General features: G+C 55.0%; 1 protein-coding gene across 1 annotated transcript; it reads left to right on the forward strand.

Moving 5' to 3' along the window:
* Nucleotides 1-11,994: 11,994 nt before the first annotated feature.
* Nucleotides 11,995-13,627, forward strand: NXPH3 (neurexophilin 3). Its single transcript, XM_069876870.1, has 2 exons — nucleotides 11,995-12,051; nucleotides 12,854-13,627. The coding sequence occupies exons 1-2, from the start codon at nucleotides 11,995-11,997 to the stop codon at nucleotides 13,586-13,588; spliced, it is 792 nt and encodes a 263-aa protein (XP_069732971.1). The 3' UTR covers nucleotides 13,589-13,627.
* The last annotated feature ends 9,604 nt before the right edge of the window (nucleotides 13,628-23,231 follow it).

Below are 23,231 nucleotides of genomic sequence, written 5' to 3' on the forward strand. Positions count from 1 at the left end.
TCCCAAAGCTCTTGCTGCTCCACATTGTCACCCTTAAGCGAGCATCCTCCAACACCCACCAAGGCTCATCTTGGACTCCAGTCATTTGGGAGAAAAAAAAAAACCCAATCTCATCTTCACAGGGAGACTTTCTGATCTAAGAAATGCTCCTTCCTCCCATGAATTGCCCCCTTTGCTGCTGCTGGAGCTCGAGGCCATCAGACAGAGCCCGCTTGCTTCTTCATCCCATGAATTAGAGCATCAATGGACCCAGAGCCTCAGCTGCTTCAAACTGGCCCTGATCCACGAGCTGCTCTACGCTGTCTGGGATCCGGCCATCACAGTAATTAGGAAAGCCACATCGTTATCCGAAGCACGGTTTTCCAAGAGCAAATCCATCTGGGTTATTCCCTGGGGAGTCTGAGCTTGTCAACACAAGCTCACACAACATTCTGCGTTTCGCCTCCTCCCACGACAGCATCCTTGGGGTCTGCCTGTGGGAAAGGGGCTTGGAGAGACCAAAGGAGTCACTTGGAGGGTGAAATGGGTGCTGTCACACCAAAAACAAAAAGCAATTCAGGGAACCGCGTGGCAGCCTGTTTGCTCATTAAAAGCTGCTTTTCTCCCACTGACCCTCCGGCCTTCTCAAGCAAAGCAGGAAGGCTTCAAACCCAGCGAGCTGAAAAGCAGAGCCTAAAGAAAGGCAGAAATTCCCCTCAAGCCCTTGAACAAGCAAAGCTTCGACGACGTGTGGTCCCAGAGGGCAGGGAAGTCGTTTATCCATCACGCCGTGCACCCCCGTGGGGAGCAGGACCCACTGCCCACGCGACCCCATCCCTCCTCAGGGACAAGGCTGGGCTGGAAGAACAAGTGTTGAGGGGGAGGATTTGCAGCTTTTCAGCTGGGTTTTTTTCTTTTCAGTGGGGATCAGGCAGCTGGAGGGGCAGGGGGTGAGTGGAGCATGGGGGGCTGCAGGGTACGTGCAGTCGCTGCTGTGTTTTTATAGAATAACAGAATGGGCTGGGTTGGAAGGGACCTTAAATCTCATCCAGTTCCACACCCTGCCATGGACAGGGACACCTCCCACTGGATCAGCCCCATCCAACCTGGCCTTGAACACCTCTTGAACACCTCAGATTTTCAGACAACGCCTTATTTAGGGGAAGAAGCAAAGCACAACCCTGGGCTACATCTCAGCAAGTGAGTCCGGGTTGAACAAGCACATCCGAACCCATCTGGCTGCATCCCTCATGAAGATGACTCTGCAGGATCCTGCATTTAAACTGAAAGCACTTGATGCTCTGGGCTGATCCCCCAGGATGCCCTCCGTGCCAGGTCACAGCTGAAGACTCAGTGATGACAAATGGAACTGGGCTGGAAAAGCTCAGACCAGCCTTTCCATCACCACTGAGATGGTGGGACACAAGTATCAGAGCCACGACCCTGCATGTTGCTCCACAGGGAACCCCCAAACACCGAGGTGAAGCAGGATAGGGGCTGGTCATAGAATCATAGAATCATAGAATCATAGAATCACTAGGCTGGAAGAGACCCACCGGATCATCGAGTCCAACCATTCCCATCAACCACTAAACCATGTCCCTCAGCACCTCATCCACCCATCCCTTAAACCCCTCCAGGGAAGGTGACTCAACCCCCTCCCTGGGCAGCCTCTGCCAGTGCCCAGTGACCCTTTCCATGAAAAAATTTTTCCTAATGTCCAGCCTGAACCTCCCCTGGTGGAGCTTGAGGCCATTCCCTCTCGTCCTGTCCCCTGTCCCTTGGGAGAAGAGCCCAGCTCCCTCCTCTCCACAACCTCCTTTCAGGGAGTTGGAGAGAGCAATGAGGTCTCCCCTCAGCCTCCTCCAGGCTCTGGCACTTAAAAAACACACGTGCAACGTAAAGGGTGGTCACCTCCTTTCCTAAAGCACCGAGCTCCTGATCCATTTGCCTCCCTCCTCCCGCGCAGCCCCCAGCCCGTGTGCTGCTCAACCCAACGGCCAACTCGTCCACCTCCACCCCACAACGAGCCCAAAACACCTGGCCTGGCCCCTTTCTTGGGGCAATTCGATCCCTGGGAAGGAAAACAGCTCCGTTTCGAGCCTGCCGGGACAGGAGGGCTGCGCTTGGCCAGCACTGGCCGCCCCCGGCTTGGACCCAACCCAGGCTGCTGATGGAGTGCGAGTGCTGGAAACATATCCCCCGAGTACCTGCCCTTTGCCTGGCCTGCTGGCCTTCTGCCACCCTCCCCTCTACTGCTAAAACCATGCATTTTTAATTCTTACAAGGAAATCTGGGGGTAAGGGAGTCATTAGCCACGCTTCTGAGGTGCCCAGCCACCCCCAGGACCTCTACTGCACGTCACACAAATGCACTTAATCATAGAATCATAGAATCATCAGGTTGGAAAAGACCCACCAGATCATCAAGTCCAACCATTCCCATCAATCACTAACCCATGTCCCTCAGCACCTCGTCCACCCGTCCCTTAAACCCCTCCAGGGAAGGGGACTCAACCCCCTCCCTGGGCAGCCTCTGCCAGGGACCAATGATTCTTTCTGTAAAAAAATTCAAGAGCCTTAGTGGGGGCATCTCCATCCTCTGTGCTCGATACACGCTGCTCATCTTTCCAAGCCTCTCTGCAAACCTCAGGTGTTTGCAGCGCATCTAAACCACGAGGTGAGATCCTGGCACAAACGCCTGGACTCCAGCAGCTCCATCTTCGATATCAGCCACGATGCGAGCTGGGGGGAGCAGCTCATCCTAACGCAGCATCGCTGTGGACGGTTGCTCTTTCGGGGCCAAAGCTGAGCCTCGAGCTGCTGAGATTCATTGCTAAGAGGTTTTTTTCCTCTCCTTGCAGCTTGAGCAGCAAACTGTGAAGATTTCAGCCCCTTCTCTATCCAGACCAAAACATCACCGAGGGTGTTTTGCAGGCAGAGATCTCTTTTTCCCTTTCAAAGACACGCAAACAACTCGCGCCCGGCCAGAGGCATCACGGCATTTGCACTGATCATTTTAATTTAATTCAGCATCGCCCTGCTCCGAGAGCCAGGCAAGAAACCGAGCTGCAAGGCGAGCAGTTTCTGTGCCAATAGATTGGATCGTGTTTACGTCGCCTTCTCCCCGTGATAGGACCGTGATGTAAATAAGGACACGACCCGGTAAAACGTTACTGGGACGTGAACCCTTTTCATCTCCAATTTATCATCTCGGATCTGCCCCGGGAAGCCACCGGCAGCGCGGTTTGCTGAGCCCAGCAGAAATGAGCTGTTAATCCCTGTCCTGCTCTGAAGGAAGGAGATGCTGCTGAGATGTGAGCTGTCACCTCCACCAGCGATTCACGCCCTGTGCCGCCTGAACGGGTGGGAGAAATGGCTTTTCTTACCCCCCAGTTTGTGGTTTTGGGGCACTGGGGTTGTGCCGGCTGCCTGCACCCCCTCTGCTGCCCCAGGGGAGGATTCACAAGTGAAATCAAAGCCTTTCCTTGAAAAGAATCCTGCTCTCTACACCCGAAACGCAAGGAAGGGCTGCTCACGGCTCCAAACCTCCTCTCTGCACAAACAGAATCACAGAATCATAGAATCACCAGGTTGGAAAAGACCCAACAGATCATCGAGTCCAACCTAGAATCATAGAATCACCAGGTTGGAAAAGAAATCACCAGGATGGTAAAGAAAACCCTCCCTTGGCACAGCTCTGTTCTCCCTGGCATTATTTCTTTTCCCAGAGAGACTCCAGTTGCTTCTTTGATTATTTTTATGGAATGATATTCAGCCTCAGAGGGTGGGAAGGGAATTTGGAGCCACCCATCCTGGGACAAACCCACACCACCTGGGGCTGAGCATCCTCAGGGCTCCCAGCAGGGACCGAATCCCCAAACTCCCTGGAGCAAGATATCTCTTATCTTTCCCATTTGGCCGGATAAAATTAAAAGAGCCAATACAGAGAAACCCAAAGGAGAGAGGGATTAAAAAATCTCAAAATGAGATGAAAAATAATCAATATTCCCCATAGGGTGCCAAACCAGGCCACCGTTCCCCTTGCTGGGTCCCCAGCTTTCCCAGCATAGACAGAATTTTTCTTTACAGAATAGTGTTTTCCAGCTTTCAGAGATTATTTGATGTCTCTGTGTGTTCTGGGCTGCCCAGGGCTGTGACAGGGGGTCAAGCATCCCCCACCACCCCAGCCCAGAGCCTTTGGGGTTCCCTGCCCCACAGCCCCTGGTTGCACCCAGAACCCCGACAATGCCAGCGCGGCTCCCTGCCTCCCTCTGCAGTCGCACAGCAGAAGGTCTGGCTCAGCTCTGCCTCCTCCCCGGACCCTGGGAAAGGCAGGATTGACCCCCAGGTCCTCCCCAACCTACCCTCCTGCTCCCCACTGGCGCACACCCCACAGCTCATCACCCCGTGATGCAGCACTGCACCCCCCTTGATTCCCCGTGGTGAGATATTGGGCTCCGGCTTCACCCAGACCCAAGATTTGCTCTATTTTTAGGCAAAACCTCATCAAACCATCCCCCACCTCATCCCCCTCCCCCTAGTTCTTCAGGAACCCCCGCTGTCTGCAGGTGTCCATAAGAGAAAAAGGAAACGGGGAGGAACCTTTTGGTTTGTTTTCCCACTTAAAAATCCAAACCAGTTCCCGCAGCCTCAGTCAAGAGGTCTCAGCCCCAGCGAACACGCTGCGGGGAGGTGTCACCTTTTGGAAATGATTGTTCTTCGTTCCTGGGAAAGGGAGAGGAGAGATCCGTGTGTGTGGCTGAGACCAGGGCAGGGAGAGAGTCAGCACGAGAAGCAAGGGTTGGAGATAATTTTCCCAGGAGTGACACTATTTTATATCTCGGCAACCAACAAAGTAGCCTGATACCTTCCAAAGGCAAAACCAAAGCGCTCTTTGGAGACACCCGGTTTATGAAACCCAGCAAGATCATAGAATCATAGGAACACCAGGTTGGAAGAGACCCACCAGATCATCGAGTCCAACCATGGGTGATCCAAAGACGATCCAAAAGATCGAAAAGATCCAAGGATGATCCAAAGATGGATCCTACCTGGCTGGGAAGGTTCATCTGGACCTGGAGAAAGGTTGAGCATCGCTGGAGATGGGGCTGGGGGCTCCAAACCTCCCGTCTCGCGGCTGGATTTGGAAGAAGGGTTTGGGAGAACTTTTCTGAGGACAGTGAAGCCAGGGCACCAACATCCCTTTCCTATGCGCTTATTAAAGAAAACAGAGCTGTGCTACATAGGTGAACACCAGCAGATGCCTGCACAGAGAGATGCTTCGCAGGGGAAGCTGCAGATGATGCAGCACCCAGAAACCTGCCTTCTCCCCCCAGATTTTTTTCCCAGGCTCAAAACTCCAATCCATCTGGAATAACTACCCTTACAAGCCTGGAGAAATCTTTCCCTCCCCGAGGCTCTGAGAGCACAGTGTGAGTTCACCACGTTTCGCACACACCTGGGTGCCAGCAGCATCCCCTGCTCCCTGGGAACAGCTCAGCCCAGCCGAGAAGAGCAGAGAACATCCAGCAGCTCCTAGAGAGGAGGCAGGAGCTGGAGAGCCGAGCAGCAGCTTGGTGGAGCTGAGCTGAAATCTCACCGCTCTGGCCGAGTAACCTTGAGCTGCAAAATAAAAAATCAGGATGGCAGCCTCTTTCCCACAGTATCTGGAAGGGGAAAGGGCTGCAAGCAGGGGATACACAGCATCCTAGGCTGTATATCCCTCTTAATCAACACCTGAATTAATTATCTTCCTCCCCTTACAGCTGTCAGCCGTTTGAAGGCTTGGGTTCCCACTCTCGCTATGCTCCCTTGCCTCTTTTAAGTCTCTGCATAAGCCAGGCTCCCTGACCTCCCGATCTTTTTGCTGTCTCTCCCAGAGCATCCTCGCTCACGGGGTAGGGTTTTTTCGGTCCTTGGCACTCACATTCTGACAGCGCCGCTTTACATGCAGCTGCTCCAGCTCTGCAAGAGCAGCACCGTGGATTTTTCTGGGGCAGCAGACGCCAGGCAGCTCCACGGTGCCGCATCTCTCCCCCCTCCACAGCAAAGAGAGAACCAAGCCCTTTCCTTTAGGTGACGGACACCTGCCTTGCACCCTGCAAAATCCATCGGGACCCCATGAAACGTGTCTCAGCCGAGCTGCTTCTGTGCGCAGGGATGTTTGTGGCATGTTCCCAGTGGGAGATGCCCAGCAGCTCCTGGCCAAACCCTCTTCCTCGCTGTCACTGCTGGTGATGCTCCAGCAGCCACTTAACAGATATTCCCCCTTTCTGGCGTTTTATGTCTTTCTATTCTCCTTCCAGCCTTAATTCTGCCCATGCTGATAACACCTGGTAAAAAAAAAATGCTTCCAAAAAAATAAGATCCCTGAATGCGAAGCTGCCTCAATAAACGGGAGGTGCTGGGCTGAGCTCAGCATCCTGGGCTGAGCTCAGCATCCTCGGCAGAGCCGGATCCCGGCTTCCCAGCTCAGGGTCCCACTAGAGGGCAACAGAAACCCAGGAAAAGAGCTGAGGAGCTGGGCTGAGAGGGCCTGGCAGCAGAGCCTTGGATAAATCAGCCCCAAAATGAGTCTCAGCTGCTCCTCTGCAGCCCGGCTGCTCCCCCCGGGAGGGATGCGCAGCGGCATCGCGGGGGCTGCATCCTCCATCCCACCCCAAAGCAGCTCCAAGAGCCCCCCTGGACCTGGGGAAAAAAAGCATGTGCCAGGAATACGTGGATAGGGTTTGATTTTGGAAACGTAGGCAACGCCAGGGGATGGTTTTGCAGCAGTTGCTGGAGCCCCCTTGGCACAAAGAGACACAGCTGGAAAAGCCCCAGCGCCCCAGGAACGCCTCTCGCCCGCTGGGAGAAGCCCACACAGGACATGGAGAAAGGAGAAATTCAGCTCTCTGGATCCCAAGTGAGCTTTGATATCAGGAAAAAATATTTCATGGAAAGGGTCACTGGGCACTGGCAGAGGCTGCCCAGGGAGGGGGTTGAGTCACCTTCCCTGGAGGGTTTAAGGGATGGGTGGACGAGGTGCTGAGGGACATGGGTTAGTGATTGATGGGAATGGTTGGACTCGATGATCCGGTGGGTCCTTTCCAACCTGGTGATTCTATGATTCTATGATCATCCGTTATTGCCAACCCCACTTTGGCACGACCAAACGAGCAACGACAGCGCAAAAACCTCGTCTCCAGCTCATCGTGTCCCCACCACCTGCCCCACGATGGACTGGGATGTCCTGTCCAACCTGCCACCACCCCAACCTGGGAGCCCCCAGGGAAAAGCAGCAGGGATGGGGGGTTTCTATGAGCAGCACCCAGATTTCCTTTGCCTCCTCCCAACCCAATGCCATCCAATTTTGCAGCACCAGGAATGTCTTTGCTGCTGTTTAAAAGGAATTCTGTCCTCAAACGCTGGCCCAGGACTCACCTGGATGGTTTTGTTTCCACTGTTGAGGCCCCATTTGTGCATGGGAGGTGCAGAAGCCACTTCTACTGAATGGAGCCCTTGGATCAGCCACGTCCCTGGGCTGGACCAGGGACACATTCCCATCACCACCTGGGGAAGGTGGAAGCACCAGCCCAATGCTCACCACACATGGTCTATTTAAGTAGCTCCAGAGGGAGCCATCACAGCACAAGACGAGCTGGAGCAGCTCCTAAATCAGCCCTTCTTTATGTCACTCCAGTCCCCAGCTCCCTCCAAACAGCAGGAAACCCAGAGAGTCACCTTAAATCATTTTTATCCTTTGTTCTTTTTCCTCGTCCTGAGCCGAACTGACCTCAGCTCAGCCCCGCTGAGGCACGAGGAGCCAAATCAAAGCCACCGAGCTGCTCCCCAAAAGGATTTCAGGACCCAGAACCAGCGTGGGAAGAGATGGGATGCGTCCGGCACCGTGGGAGAGTGGCAAGGACCCAAGTCCACGCGGCACAGGTGACTCTGGGCAGGCTACACAGGAGATGCAGCGCCTGGAGTGATCGAAAGCAGGGGATGGCAGAGGCATTTGGAAGTTTTATGAAGATCTTTTATTGAAATCACAGTAGTTAGTGACGTGCAGCCCATTAAAGGTACCCAGCACACCGCTGGGGCCAGGACAGTGTTAGTGCCGCTGTATATCGTCCCCAACGCTGTGTTCCTTCTGCTTTTAGGAGGCCCTGGGGTCCTTCCAGCACCACTCTCGCATGAATATTCTGGAGCTTAACAGCCCTGGCTACCAGGAAGAATTTTTTTTAGGGATTCATCACCTTTTTTGCTCCCTTTAGTATAGGATGGCAGGGGGAACCAGGCTTACTGGGCTCCTCGCCCTCCGTGTTAGCATGAAGGAGTTGCCTTGCCTTCCCCTGCCCAAACACCAACACCCCGGGGAGTGAGTGCAATCACCTCTGAGCAGGCAAACACTCTCCTGGGTGGAAAACTGGTTGGCTGGAGGGCCCAGAGAGTGGTGGGAAATGGAGTTAACTCCAGCTGGAGGCCAGTGACAAGTGGGGTTCCCAGGGCTCAGTGCTGGGTCCAGCTGTGTTCAATGTCTTTATCAATGACCTGGATGAAGGCATCGAGTGCACCCTGAGCAAGTTTGTGGATGACATTAAGCTGGGTGGGAGCTGGATCTGCTGGAGGGTCAGGAGGCTCCAAAGGGATCTGAACAGGCTGGATCCATGGGCTGAGACCAATGGGATGAGGTTTAACAAGGCCAAAGGCCGGGTCCTGCACTTGGGGCACAACAACCCTGAGCAGCTCCAGACTAGGAGAAGTCTGGCTGGAAGCTGCCTGGAGGAGAAGGACCTGTGAGTGTTGGTTAACAGTGACTGACCATGAGCCAGCAGTGGCCCAGGTGGCCAAGAAGGCCAATGGCATCTTGGCTTGGATCAGAAACGGCGTGGCCAGCAGGGAGGTTCTTCTCCCTCTAGACTCGGCACTGGGGAGACCGCTCCTTGAATCCTGGGGTCAGTTCTGGGCCCCTCACCACAAGAAGGATGTTGAGACTCTGGAGCGAGTCCAGAGAAGAGCAATGAAGCTGGTGAGGGGGCTGGAGAACAAGAGGAGCACCTGAGAGAGCTGGGGGTGTTTAGCCTGGAGAAGAGGAGGCTGAGGGGAGACCTCATTGCTCTCTGCAACTCCCTGAGAGGAGGTTGTGGAGAGGAGGGAGCTGGGCTCTTCTCCCAAGGGACAGGGGACAGGACGAGAGGGAATGGCCTCAAGCTCCGCCAGGGGAGGTTCAGGCTGGACATTAGGGAAAAAAACACATGGTTTAGTGATTGATGGGAATGGTTGGACTCGATGATCTGGTAGGTCTTTTCCAACCTGGTGATTCCATGATTCTATGATTCTATGCTCAACAGCAAGAAAAAAAGCGATTCAGCCCCAGGTAACTCCGGCGGCATCTGTTGGAGGTGGCATTTCCAACCTGCTCCAGGCTTCCAGCAAACCAGGAGGCGACAGGCAGGCACCTTCACTGCAGCCGCCGCAGATCTGTCACCCGCTTTTCCTCCCCTCCCCAAAACCGCGAGAGAAACTTACCTGTCCAGATCCCAGTGGAAAGCTGGCCCCGTTTGCTGCGCAGATGGGAGCGCTCGCAGGGTGTTGGGTGAGAGCATCCTGCACCTCACATCACGCTCTTTCCTCTGTAGTTTGTGCCAACTTTAGCATCACCACGAGATCTGCAGCTCAGGCAGAGGGGGAACACGGAGAGCACACAGAGAGGAAGGTGAAGTGATGTAAAGGAGAGAAATCATCACCTCGGGACTGAGAAAATCCTCAGTTTAATTCCAGCTCTGTCCCTGGCAACTTATACTTCGTGCTGCAACTTCTCCTCCTCAGAGATAAGAAGGACAACGGCTGCCTTGATGGGAGAGAACCCACCACGAGGAAATCCATCTTTCTGGAACAGCAAACCAGCGGCTTCTGTTTGCTTTTCATGCACAAAGCTACCCGCGTCCCTTTTGGATAACACAGAAACCAAACCACCTGGCTGGGGGCAACGGGGGCTGCGTTTCCTTGTGCCTTTTAATGCTTTTCCAAGTCGAAGAGGAGCTGTGCCCTGGCACGGCTACAACTCGCCACCTCCCACCCCTGCCATGCAGAGGGAAGGGGAGAACGTGATGGCCCCGATTCCAGGCACCTGCCCCTAAACACAAAATCACACAGAAATTCGAAATAATAAGCTCCCAACCCGGCTGTGGCTCTTGCAAAGGAGACAGCGAGAGGAGGGAAATGCTCCCCATCCATTCTGAGTGGGGAAAAGGGGCCACACACAGACCCCAGCATCAAAAAAACCCTGGAAATATTACAATTCTCTCTGCTTTGACTGATTTTAAGGGTGGGGAGGGAAAGAAGGGAGCAGACACGATGGTGTGGGGGGAAGCATCGCTGCAGCAGCCGGTGTCAGAGGAACAAAACCCCCTGGAACACCTTGTCAGGGGTCCCCATCACCCCCTGGGATCCCATCACCTCCTGGAACATCTTATCAGGGGTTCTCATCATTCCCTAGGACCCCATCACCTCCTGGAACACCTCATCAGGGGTCTCCATCACCCCCTGGGACCCCATCACCCCCTGGACCCCATCACCTCCTGGAACACCTCATCAAGGGTTCCCATCACCCCCTGGGACCCCATCACCTATTGGAACACCTTATCAAGGGTCCCCATCACTCCCTGGGACCCCATCACCTCCTGGAACATCTTATCAGGGGTTTCCATCACTCCTTGGGACCCCATCACCCGCTGGAACACCTTGATAGGTGTCCCCATCGCTCCCTGGGACCCCATCACCTCCTGGAACACCTCATTATGTGCCCCCATCACCCTGTGAGGCCCCATCATCCCCTGGAACACCTTGGTAGGTGTCCCCATCACCCCCTGGGACCCCATCACCTATTGGAACATCTTACTAGGGGTCCCCATCACCCCCTGGGACCCCATCACTCCCTGGAACACCTCGTTAGGTGCCCCCATCACCCTGTGGGGCCCCATCATCCCCTGGAACACCTCATTAGGCATCCCCATCACCCCGTGAGACTCCATCACTCCCTGGAACACCTCATCAGGGGTCCCCACCACCCCCTGGGACCCCATCACCTCCTGGAACATCTTATCAGGAGTCTCCATCACTCCCTGGGACCCCATCACTCCCTGGAACACCTCGTTAGGTGCCCCCATCACCTTGTGGGACCTCATCATCCCCTGGAACACCTCGGTAGGTGTCCGCATCAGCCCCTGGGACCCCATCACCTATTGGAACATCTTATTAGGGGTCCCCATCACCCCCTGGGACCCCATCACTCCCTGGAACACCTCGTTAGGTGCCCCCATCACCCTGTGGGGCCCCATCATCCCCTGGAACACCTCATTAGGCATCCCCATCACCCCGTGAGACTCCATCACTCCCTGGAACACCTCATCAGGGGTCCCCATCACCCCGTGGGACCCCATCACCTATTGGAACATCTTATCAGGGGTCCCCATCACTCCCTGGGACCCCATCACCTCCTGGAACACCTCGTTAGGTGCCCCCATCACCTTGTGGGACCTCATCATCCCCTGGAACACCTCGGTAGGTGTCCGCATCCCCCCCTGGGACCCCATCATCTATTGGAACATCTTATCAGGGGTCCCCATCACCCCCTGGAACCCCATCTCCTCTCCTCCTCCCTCCCCCCCCCCCCCCCGTGCTGTGCTGCAGGCATTAAAGGGTTACTGCCGGAGGTGCCTTCTCCCGGCCCCGAGGGGGGGGCAGGCGGGATGGAGCGGAGTTCCCCGAGTCTCCGAGAGGCAGAAGGAGCGAAGGGGGAGCCGGAGGAGCAGGGGGAGCAGGAGAAGGGGGAGCCGCCTCCCGGCCCGGGAGCTGCGGGGCCACCACGGGCCGGGGGGGGGGCGTGGGAACGGCTTATATAGGGGGGCATCCCCTGCCCCTCGCTGACGTCCCCGGCTCAGGGAGGGAGAGAAAATAAATAAATAAATTTAAAAGCCCACCGCAAGGCTCTGGACATTCGCGATCCGACGCGGGCGGCACCGGCTGGAAGATGCAGCTGGCTCGGAGCTGCATCCTCCTCCTCCTCCAGGGGAGCATCTCCCTGCTGGTGAGCGCCGGGCTGGGGCCGGGGGGACGCGGGGAAGGGATGGGGGGACAGCTCGGGGCAGCCCCCAAACCCACCCCTGCACCCGCTCCCCTCCCCACGCCCTGGGAAAAAAAGGAGCATCCCAAAACTTCTGCTGTTTTGCAGCAGGTAGCGGGCAGGGCTGGGGGGGAAAGGCACCCCCCCCCATCACCCTAAAAACCTGCTAGCCCCTCCTCTTCCCGCAGAGAACCCCGCACCCCAGCTTCCCCACCGCCCCCCAGGCAGCCCCAGAGCCGTTTTAGGGACCCCGAGGCCGGTGGCATCCCCTGTGCCCGCAGGACACGGGCTGTTGGAGGCGAAGAGCATCTCCTGGGGGGGCAACTCACCTCTGCGCTTCGCTGAACCTCCTGCTGCCAAGGCTGCCCCCGGCTCCATCGCTCCCCTGGACCCCGGTAGGGTCTGGAGGGCAGGAGAGGGATCCCAGGGATGCGAGCGCGATGCCAAGGCCACCAGGAGGGCAAAGGGTCCCAGGTGTGCATCCTCCCCTCGCCCCGGCATCCGCAGAGCTGCCCGCTGCGCCATCCGGGAGAGAAAACATCCCGGCTCCTCTCACCCAGTCCCCAAGCGACCGTGAGAGGAGAAAGAGAGCTGGGAAAATTGGGACCAGAATGGAAATCGGGGGCTACGGGGAGGAGAGGGAAGGAGAGAAAAGGGAAATGGGGAGAGCGAGGGTGGCGGGGTCACGTCTGGAGAAGTGGGGTGACTCTGGAGAGCGAGACAGGAACCCATCGCCCGTCTCACTCTCCATCATCGCTCTGTGCAGGTGATGGGTTCAAGCCAAGGAGAACCAGGGAAAGGCACAGAGCGACGTGAACCCAAGAGCCAGGAGAGAGCTCGAGTGCAGAAGATGAGAGGGCTGCTCTCTCCAAAGTCCCTCTTCACTCCAACCTTACTGCAGAACACGACCCTCCTGGACCTGGGGAGCGGCTCGCGGGAGTTATGGAATATCCTAGACAACCTGTCCGAGCGGGACCACGCTCCACACCCCAGAGGACAAAGGGACTTGGGGCCGGCCTCAGGCAAGCTTAAAAAGATTTTTGGCTGGGGAGATTTCTATTCCAATATCAAGACAGTGAAGTTGAACCTCTTGATCACCGGAAAGGTGGTTGATCACAGGAACGGCACCGTCAACGTCTTCTTCCGACACAACTCTACGGGGCAAGGAAACATCTCGGTCAGCCTTGTCCCCCCAACCAAGGCGGTGGAGTTTGACCTGGAGCAGCAGATCTTCATCGAGGCCAAAGAATCCAAAATCTTCAACTGCCGCGTGGAGTACGAGAAAGTGGATCGTGCCAAGAAGACAACGCTCTGCACTTATGACCCGTCTAAGACCTGCTACCACGAGCACACCCAGAGCCACGTCTCCTGGGTCTGCTCGAAGCCCTTCAAAGTCATCTGCATCTACATCACCTTCTACAGCATAGACTACAGGCTGGTGCAGAAAGTGTGTCCCGACTACAACTACCACAGCGACGTCCCCTACTACCCCTCGGGATGATGTGTTTTGCCCGGTTCAGGATGCCCCGGTGACGAGCGGGTGCTGGGGGGCGGGGGGAGGGATGGGGACGGTTCTCTAAGCAGGGGTGGGAGCGCAACGGTCCCTAGAAACCAGAAGGAAGAAGAGGATTTTCCCATTTTCCCCAAAAGCTCCAACGTCAAGAGAAGAAATCGTAGGCTTTGGGGTACCGGCATTGCTCAACCTGGCCTGGATCTGCGGTCTTCAGAGACTGGGGCGCGAAGGTAGGGTTGAGGATACAGAAAATGGGACATAAAACCACAATTGGGACTTGTTTTTCTCAGTGCAATAATGGATTTGCCTGGATCTTCACCATATGGTCCTAAAAGGTTGGTGGCCAGGCCAAGAGGGCTCCAGCAGCAGAGCCTGGGGAGACCTAAGGGGGGAGAAAGGCACCTTGATGCCCTCCGTGGCTGCGAGACGCAGCCACATCGCCTCCTCCATGTCCAAGCTCTGCAGCAGCCGGAGCTGGAGCTGCGTTTTTCCCACGTCGGGATGCGAAAGGGCTGCTGTGATGGCAACGGGGAGCTGGGCTGGGTGGGAGCTTCCCTTGGTGCCCCCAGCGCAGCTCCCACCAGGCACCACGGCTGGTTCAGGGGCTCGGGACTGTGGCTCTGCAGGTAGAGAAACCCCAGTGGAATTGTCAAATCTGCTGACACAATACATGATTCATGTGTTTCCCCTGACATGCTGTGATTCATGCCTTTGCCCTTCATCTCATCCGCGCCTCACATCACCGCCAGCTCCCACCCTTGCCCAGCCACGCTCAGCTCCGAGCGCCGCCGCTCCCCATCCCTGTGGGTAAGTGGAGCTCCCTCCGACTGTAGCATTTAATTTACTTTAAAAGAAAAAAAAGAAAAAACAACCCAACACCACTGTCCTTGAAAGAGAGAATAAAGTTTCCACGGTGGCACCGAGCAGGTCAAGTGTTTTTACCAAGAGCAATCGTAGTGTCCTCAGGGGGGGAAGGAAAATAAAGTGGTGGGGGTGTAAAGGTGGCACGGGGCTTCCCCGTGCCCCAAGTTGGCTCTGCTTAGATGCTTTTGAACTTGCCCCTTTCAGTAAGCAGGTGTTGAATCCAGCTTTGGGGTCTGCTGGGATCTGGATTCTCACTGGGACACTTGGTTGCTCGTGCATGGGCTCATCCAGCACCACCGATGGGAATTCCCAACCTTCTTCCCTCCCCTCCTGCAGAGACGCCCCCAAAGCAGCTTCCCCCTCATTCTACCCCCGAGCTCCCCACACCCAGGGCAGCTCCAAAAATCCCCCTACACCAACAAAACCCCAGCAGAGCTCCAAGGCAGGGATCACAACAAGAGCAGCTTCCATATTTCAGCCTCTTCCCTGGCTCAGGGAGGTTTGCTGCCTGCTGGAGGAGTTTCCTTACGTGCACCCTTCCATCCAGGCAGCAGCCGGTTCCAAAAGACATCGAGCAAAGAAAGCCTTTTAGTGCAATAATCAATGGGAAGACTTTTACTCTGCGAACACACAGTTTAAAATGCTCTGAGAGCACCGTTTGAGAGAAGAACAGGAGTGAGAGCTGGTACCGGGAGGGAAAAATCCCTCCCAAAGCCTCTCACAAGAGCATGTTCCCCAAGGGTTCACGCTTGCTTAAGGGAAACAACACAAAATGCCACATTAAACCCCTTTCTACCAGCCCAGACAAAACAAACAGAACCACCACACACAGAAGTTGCTCATTTGGAGAAATTTCAGACAATCGCCGTTTGAAGAACCAGCGAGCAGGGATCCAGGCTACAAAGGATGCTCCATTGTCAAAAGTGATGTGGCAGCCAGTTACTAGGAGACCAGGCCGGACCATTATTCGGGCTTGGGAGAAGAGGCTGCCTGCCAGCAGAGTCACAACCCCTGCTCGGAAAAGGATTTCAACTAAGCTGGAGGGCAAACAATACAAGAGAGAAAAAAAAAATAAAAAATCACAGCCACCCCCCGCCCCAGTCCGCCTGCCCTTAACCCCCGTGCTACAAATCTTTTCGCACCGACTCCTTGGGTAACTTTTCTCTCATTAGAGGCTCAGTCGAGGTCCACTTGAAGGCGTTTGGTTTGTAGGTCATGATGATTTGCTTTGCCACCAAGCTGTTTCTGCTCCTTGAGTTGAGGAGTTAAATCCCTGCGACTGCCTTGGCTGCAGCACCACCCGAGGAACGCACGTTTTGCTCCTTTTCCCATGAGCAGATGGACATAAAATAGATTTGGGGGGGGGGGGTGGGGTGGGGTGGGGGAGCTCAAACCTCTCCAAATGAAGCTCCACAAGTCGCAAACTTCGTTACAAACGAAATCGGTGCATAATGAGTGTGGAAAGCAGACTTCAAAACTCCTCGATGACACCAGGGTTCAGCCAAGTCCCACATAAGCATTCACAGGCAATTAGAATCCAGCTCCATTTATAAAACGCAGCCCCTCATCATCTCGGAGAACTCCGTGGACGGCTGATGGCTTTGTCTCCAAAGCAGGAGAAGCCCTGATGGGAACCACTTACCGCTGTCGTCCACAGCCACGCGGCCAACGGGCTCCATCTCCAGTAATTAGCTCGCTTTACCTTGTTAATATTTTTCCCTCTTCCCCATAAAATCCCCTTAATTTAAATTTCATGAGCCTCCCAGCCGCGCTAACCTGCGCATTTAGAGACTGGCTTCCCAGAACCGCCAGCTCCACCCTCCCCCCCCAAGTCAATCAGCAGCCCCCGGCCACTAATTACACTCATTACTGCTGGTGGGGACCAGTCGATCAGTCAGAAATGAGCAGGAGCCGATGGATTTCCTGTAGGAATACGGGGACCCCGACACGGCTCTGCACCGCAGGGTGATGGATCCCATCACTTCCATCTCCTCCAATGTCAAGGATCGAGGTGATGAGGCTTCCACCGCCCTCCTCATGATGTGTTTAATCTTTCCATCCCATTTCCCACCAAAACCACTTTTCTGAGTCTGCTCCTTTGGTATTTTTGCCCTATATTGTAAAAAATAATTTGAATCATAGAATCACCGGGTTGGAAGAGACCCACCAGATCATTGAGTCCAACTATTCCTATCAAATAATAAACCATGTTACTCAGCACCTCGTCCACCCACCCCTTAAACCCCTCCAGGGAAGGGGACTCAACCCCCTCCCTGGGCAGCCTCTAACTGTGCCCAGTGACACTTTCCGTGAAATATTTTTTCCTACTGTTCAGCCTGAACCTCCCCTGGTGGAGCTTGAGGCCATTCCCTCTCATCCTGTCCCCTGTCCCTTGGGAGAAGAGCCCAGCTCCCTCCTCTCCACAACCTCCTTTCAGGGAGTTGGAGAGAGCAATGAGGTCTCCCCTCAGCCTCCTCTTCTCCAGGATAAACACCCACAGCTCTCTCAGATGCTCCTCTTGTTCTCCAGCCCCTTCCCCAGCTTCGTTGCTCTTCTCTGGACTCGCTCCAGAGCCTCAACATCCTTCTTGTGGTGAGGGGCCCAGAACTGACCCCAGGATTCGAGGAGCGGTCTCCCCAGTGCCGAGTCCAGAGGGAGAAGAACCTCCCTGGCCCTGCTGGCCACGCCGTTTCTGCTCCAAGCCAAGATGCCATTGGCCTTCTTGGCCACCTGGGCCACTGCTGGCTCATGGTCAGTTGCTGTCAACCAACACCCCCAGGTCCTTCTCCTCCAGGCAGTTTCCAGCCAGACTTCTCCTAGTCTGTAGCACTGCAGACTAATCAACCCCAAATAAGCCTAAATCCACCTCTGGAGGTTACTGGGTCCTCTTCTCCCTTTGGAATCTTCCAAACCAGACCTTGTTTTTCTTCCCTTTCCCAATTACCATCTCCAAAAACCCAGCAGCAGCCTCGGACCCCAGCGAGACTCGTGGCCAGCTCTCACCTCCCAAACGTGCTAATGCATTTACTCCAGGATTTTGGGAAGGAAAAATCTCACAGGAGGGTACTATTAAATGCGAGGATGACACAACCAGATCCCCCTCGCCGCTACGACACCTTCACAGCATCCGTTTTCCTCACCTTGCAGTCAGGCAGGGTTGGTTTTTTTCTAAACACAAATATTGTTAGCAGGTCCCAGCCAAGATCTTGAACAAGAAGGAAGTTCATCCATGAAAATCCACCAGACAAACAAACGAGCACTCACTCAAACTAATGAGTTCCCATGTCAAAGTCAGGTGTTGACTTTTGAGGTGTTGGAGAGGATTTGTTGGTAGTCGGAGCAGTTCCTGGAGCGGTGGCTGCCATGGCCACTTGGCTACTCAAGAACTTCAGCTCCTAGAGAAATAAAAAATCGGCTTCATCACAGAAAACCCCAAGAGAATGGGATTTCTCGATGCTCAGATGTTACACCACTGATATTTACACTGATATGGGTTGAATTTCCTGTTTTCTACATCAAATGAGCTTTATGTTTAGTATTTGATGGGAATGGTTGGACTCGATGATCCGGTGGGTCTTTTCCAACCTCGTGATTCTATGAAACTTGCCCCTTTTATTCCTAAGCCAACCTGCCAAGGTTCAGCCTCGTGGAGGGAATCGTGACCCAAGAGCTCCCACAACACAAATTAACACATTTCAGGGTTTCATGCCCAAACTATCCAAGGGCAAAGAGCTGGGTCTTAGCTCAGACGGGCCAGGGCTGCGTACGCGCAAGGCTGCGTCTTTAGAGATTATTAGACCTTAATAAGGTCTGGTGAGTCAGCCAAAGCCTTTATGCTCCTAATCCTCCATTTCAATAGCCATAGGTAGCTCCTGGAAGCATTAATGTTGCTGGTCCTCCTGCTCTTCTAGGTGCATAAAAGCAACTTTGGATGTGATTTTGTCATTATGGCTACGGCCAGGCCAGCATCACGCTGAGCGCAGAGCGACGGCGCTTGCCCGAGACCTCAGGACAGGTCAAGTGGCAGAGCTGGGACCCCCATCTTTCCCAGGAGCCAACACACCTTTCAAGTCCTCTTAGAATCATAAAATCACAAGGTTGGAAAAGACCCATTGGATCATCGAGTCCAACCATTCCCATCAATCACTAAACCATGTCCTTCAGCACCTCATCCACCCGGCCCTTAAACCCCTCCAGGGAAGGGGACTCAACCCCCTCCCCGGGCAGTGAAAATTTTTTTCCTAATGTTCAGCCTGGTGGAGCTTGAGGCCATTCCCTCTCGTCCTGTCCCCTGTCCCTTGGGAGAAGAGCCCAGCTCCCTCCTCTTCACAACCTCCTTTCAGGGAGTTGCAGAGAGCAATGAGGTCTCCCCTCAGCCTCCTCTTCTCCAGGCTAAACACCCCCAGCTCTCTCAGAAGCTCCTCTTGTTCTCCAGCCCCTTCCCCAGCTTCGTTGCTCTTCTCTGGACTCGCTCCAGAGCCTCAACATCCTTCTTGTGGGGAGGGGCCCAGAACTGACCCCAGGATTCGAGGAGCGGTCTCCCCAGTGCCGAGTCCAGAGGGAGAAGAACCTCCCTGGACCTGCTGGTCTTGAAGTCTCTTCGCTGCTCTGTGTCATTTCTCCTTTGCTAAGGGAAGAGTTTCTCCTCTTCCAGACCACGTTCCGTGGTGCCAGGACAAACTGTGCTAAGCACAGACATCTCGGTCTCCGAGCGGTTGAAGAACCTTAATTCCTGGGCATAAATCCTGATCGTGCTCTTGGCTTTTCTGACCAACTTAACCAAGTTATCCCAGGCCTTTGTCTCGTCTGCCTTATCTCTCTTTATCAAGATAATATTCATTTGCCTTCTGAGGCTGGGGAGAGGCTGCCTGCTCGCCGAGCGCTCTGGAAATCCTCCACCGAAAGGGGAGGCAAGCAGAAACAATTATTCATGAAATCTCCAGTGTTATGACTTGTTATTACACACAGAAGAGTAAAAAATGCAAGTGGGCTGAATGCATCATGTATTTGATGTGAGGAATTATTACAGTTTTGCCAATTAGGCCCAGAACCCAAATACAGCCGCTCCCCCCCCTCCTCCTCCTCGTCCTCCTCCCCCCGCACCCCTGCCAGCGCCTGGCACCAGCTGCCGTTTCATAAACACCATCTTCCTCTGCTTTCAACAAACTCCAAAAGCAGCAGGTCTCTGATTGTTTTCCCTCCAATTAATGGCAGAGTGCACCGCTCTCCCAGAAAGAAGCTCCAACTCGGAATGTCGCATCACGCCAACAACCCCCTCGCCCGTCGGTGGCTTTTTCCTGCTTAAGAAGGGGGGAGAGCAGCCCCTCTCGGCGCCCCCTCCACCACCATCACCTCCCCGAGAGCATCAAACGCCGCGGCAGCTGGAGGGACGGGGCTGGGGGGTTAAGCGAGCGTGCGGCGTTGCCGTTGAGCGCACCGGAGAGAGGACGGCAGCCAGCCAAGCGCCGGAGGAATAGGGCAATCTGCTCCCTGAGGGGAGCTCGGCTCGTACACGCTGTTCTGCAGAACAAGGCCTGAACCTCCTGGTGGGAAGGGAGGATTTACTTTTGCCTGAGAGGTTTCCAGACCTACCAGCGCACCCATCTGCTGCCCAACTGTCGTTTCCTACAGGCTCTCGGAACCGAAGAGTAGGAGGGAGATGTGATCAGTAACCCCTTCTCCTCCGGTCCCCCAGGGTCACTGCTCATGGTGGGGTTTGCCACTTGCTGGGGCTGCAGCAGATCCACTACCAGCCGGCTCGCGGCGAGGGTTTCCTCTGCATTTCTTGTTTGATTGCAAACAAAGAGACAAGAGGAGCCAGGTACAAGAATAGCGTTCCTTTTAAAATCAGAGAATCATGGATGAGTTGGGTTGGAAGGGACCTCAAAGCCCATCTAGTTCTAATCCCCTCCCTCTGGATCCGGTTGCTCCAAGCCCCATCCAACCTGGCCTTGAACCCCTCCAGGGATGGGGCAGCCACCACTGCTCTGGGCAACCTGGGCCAGGGCCTCCCCACCCCCACAGGGAAACATTTCTCCCCAAGACCCCATCTCAATCTCCCCTCTTGCAGTTTAAAAAGGGAAATATTCCCAATTCAGACCTACTTGGGTTGCACAAAATTATCCAAGAGCACTGGGCTGTGAGGGCGGCTGCAGTCGCTTCGCCCTGTGCGTGCGCAGCAGCTGGATTAGCATTCAGAGCCCAACAAGCCCTTTCCCTGGCCCAGGTGGGGCACGAAGAACCCTCCCTGAGAGTGGAGTTGGGGATGAACCAGCACCAAAGGCTGCAGGAAAAATCCAGGCAAGACAGGGCCGAGCAGATTGTGGAGAACGGCGTCTGATGGGACCATCTGTGTGGAGCAAAATGCCTGAACAAAACGGTTGAGGGGAGGAAGAGATTTTAGGGGAAGATTGGTCCAATCCCACTCTGCTGTGGGTCTGCGTGCACGTCCATCCCTGCCCGCTCCCTTCAGGACAAGGGGATCCTGCTGCAGTGCTCAGCAGCTTTGCAAACTGGATCAGACACGGCGTGGCCAGCAGGGCCAGGGAGGTTCTTCTCCCTCTGGACTCGGCACTGGGGAGACCGCTCCTCGAATCCTGGGGTCAGTTCTGGGCCCCTCACCACAAGAAGGATGTTGAGGCTCTGGAGCGAGTCCAGAGAAGAGCAACGAAGCTGGGGAAGGGGCTGGAGAAGAAGAGGAGCGTCTGAGAGAGCTGGGGGTGTTTAGCCTGGAGAAGAGGAGGCTGAGGGGAGACCTCATTGCTCTCTGCAACTCCCTGAGAGGAGGTTGTGGAGAGGAGGGAGCTGGGCTCTTCTCCCAAGGGACAGGGGACAGGACGAGAGGGAATGGCCTCAAGCTCCACCAGGGGAGGTTCAGGCTGGACATTAGGAAAAAAATTTTCATGGAAAAGGTCACTGGGCAGTGGCAGAGGCTGCCCAGGGAGGGGGTTGAGTCACCTTCCCTGGAGGGGTTTAAGGGCTGGGTGGACGAGGTGCTGAGGGACATGGGTTAGTGACTGATGGGAACGGTTGGACTCCATCCAGTGGGTCTTTTCCAACCTGGTGATGCTATGATTCCCTAAAATCAAATCGAACACAAAGCCCTGAATAAATTCACCAAAGCCTGCAGAGGCACAAAGCAAAGCCCAGTCTCTAACGAAACCACCCCCAAAGCCAGCGCTCGCCTCCTGCCGAGCCTTTCGGGAGCCTCGGCGCTGCCTTCCCAGCATCTGGCTGTGGTGAAGCCGAGCTGTCAGCATCGCCGAGCGCAGAGTCCCCCGGGAGCAGAGGCCACCGCGCCGGCACGCGGCGTGGAGCACGCTGTCAGCGCTGGGGTTGTCACAGCGGCAGCCACCGGCGCTTCAGCAGGCGAGCGAGGTGGAAGGTACGGGGGGATTGGAAAACACAAGAAAGAGAATGAGAATTCAGACCCAAGAAAAAAAAAAAAAGAAAAGGCTGTCAAGAGGAGGACAGGAATGAAAAACTTGTCCGGCTCTTTCAAATCCCATCAGACCCCGACTCCTCCGCAGACAATTCCCAACTCAAACTGCTTCAAACCCCACACCTGCTTCCACTACAAAATATGCTAAATAATTCAGTTTTTACTCCTGTGGTCTCGAGCTGCAGCATCCCCTCAGCTCCTGTAGCTTTGTGCGCTATTTTAGGAGGATGGGATGGAGAGAGGAGAGGTCGATGTCCCCACCACCACGCTCCGGGACAGCCGAACGCTGGTTTCTGGGGCTGCCGAGCGGCACGGAGCCCGCGCCAGGGGAACAGAGACGTGCCACGTACAGGATAAAGGCAGGGAGACAGGAGGCTTGGCATGTTTTCTACCTGCCAGCTTTTTCTGATCTGTGGCAGATGTCTCCGCTTTCAAACCGCATCAAGAGGCGTCCGCTTTCATCCAGCCTCTTCGTTGGGAAATTTTCCCGTAAGGGAAAAAAAAAATCACCTTCTGCGGTTGAGGCGAAGCCTCGTGCTGTCAGGGACACACGTCGGCATCTTCAGCTCTAGGGCTCAGCCTGGACCAGCTCTCCTGCTTCTCCCACTCCTGCCAATTCTTCTGGAAGACTGACCTGCCCCGGTCCCCCCCCCAATGCACTGGGAAGACCGTGGGGTGATCCTTGGCGGCGTATCCTCCTCCTGACAACTCCCCAAGAGGGAAATGCAGAGAGAATTACCAACTAAATGAGAGTTTCAGCAGGTTCCTTGGCTGAAACCACCTCCTGGGATGGCTCCTGTCCGGAGAGCTGTGCTATGGGCACAGGGGGAATCTTGAATTTCAGGGCCAGGGGCTCTTAAACCTCATGTCTTGTTCAGAAAACAACAATCCCGATCAAGATTTAGCATCTAAAGGGTGTTTCCTCAATGGACTCCGTGCACGAAGGACTGATGGGTAAGTCAACAAGTGATGACAGCCCATGGTGGAGCAGTCTAAGACCCACTGTGTCTGCAGACCAGTTTGAGGACACACTCCTGCTTTTTAAACCCTCTGAAATCACAGTCTGAAGACACTGATTGTAACCACTATGTTCCCTCTTCTTGCCTCCAGTATTGGACACTGTCCCACTGAAACCCCCGTCCGACACAGAAACCCAGCCCGGAGTCTTTCAGTCGCTATCGCCACCGTCTGCCTTCAAGGGGCTTGAAAAAGTGTTTGCACCCAAACCCAGCGGTTTTCTCCCCTATCAGGGCAAGCACAACTCTTCTCACCCTCATCGTTCTCCCTCCAGCCAGCGCTGCTCACCTTGCAGGTTTTATTTCGGTC

The sequence above is a fragment of the Phaenicophaeus curvirostris genome, chromosome 26 (genome assembly GCF_032191515.1).
Source record: "Phaenicophaeus curvirostris isolate KB17595 chromosome 26, BPBGC_Pcur_1.0, whole genome shotgun sequence".
Lineage (NCBI taxonomy): Eukaryota > Metazoa > Chordata > Aves > Cuculiformes > Cuculidae > Phaenicophaeus > Phaenicophaeus curvirostris.

Coding starts and splice junctions, on each gene's coding strand:
- NXPH3 (XM_069876870.1), top strand. CDS start 11,995: ATGCAGCTGGCTCGGAGCTGCATCCTCCTCCTCCTCCAGGGGAGCATC. Junction 12,052..12,853: donor AGGGGAGCATCTCCCTGCTG/GTGAGCGCCGGG, acceptor CGCTCTGTGCAG/GTGATGGGTTCAAGCCAAGG.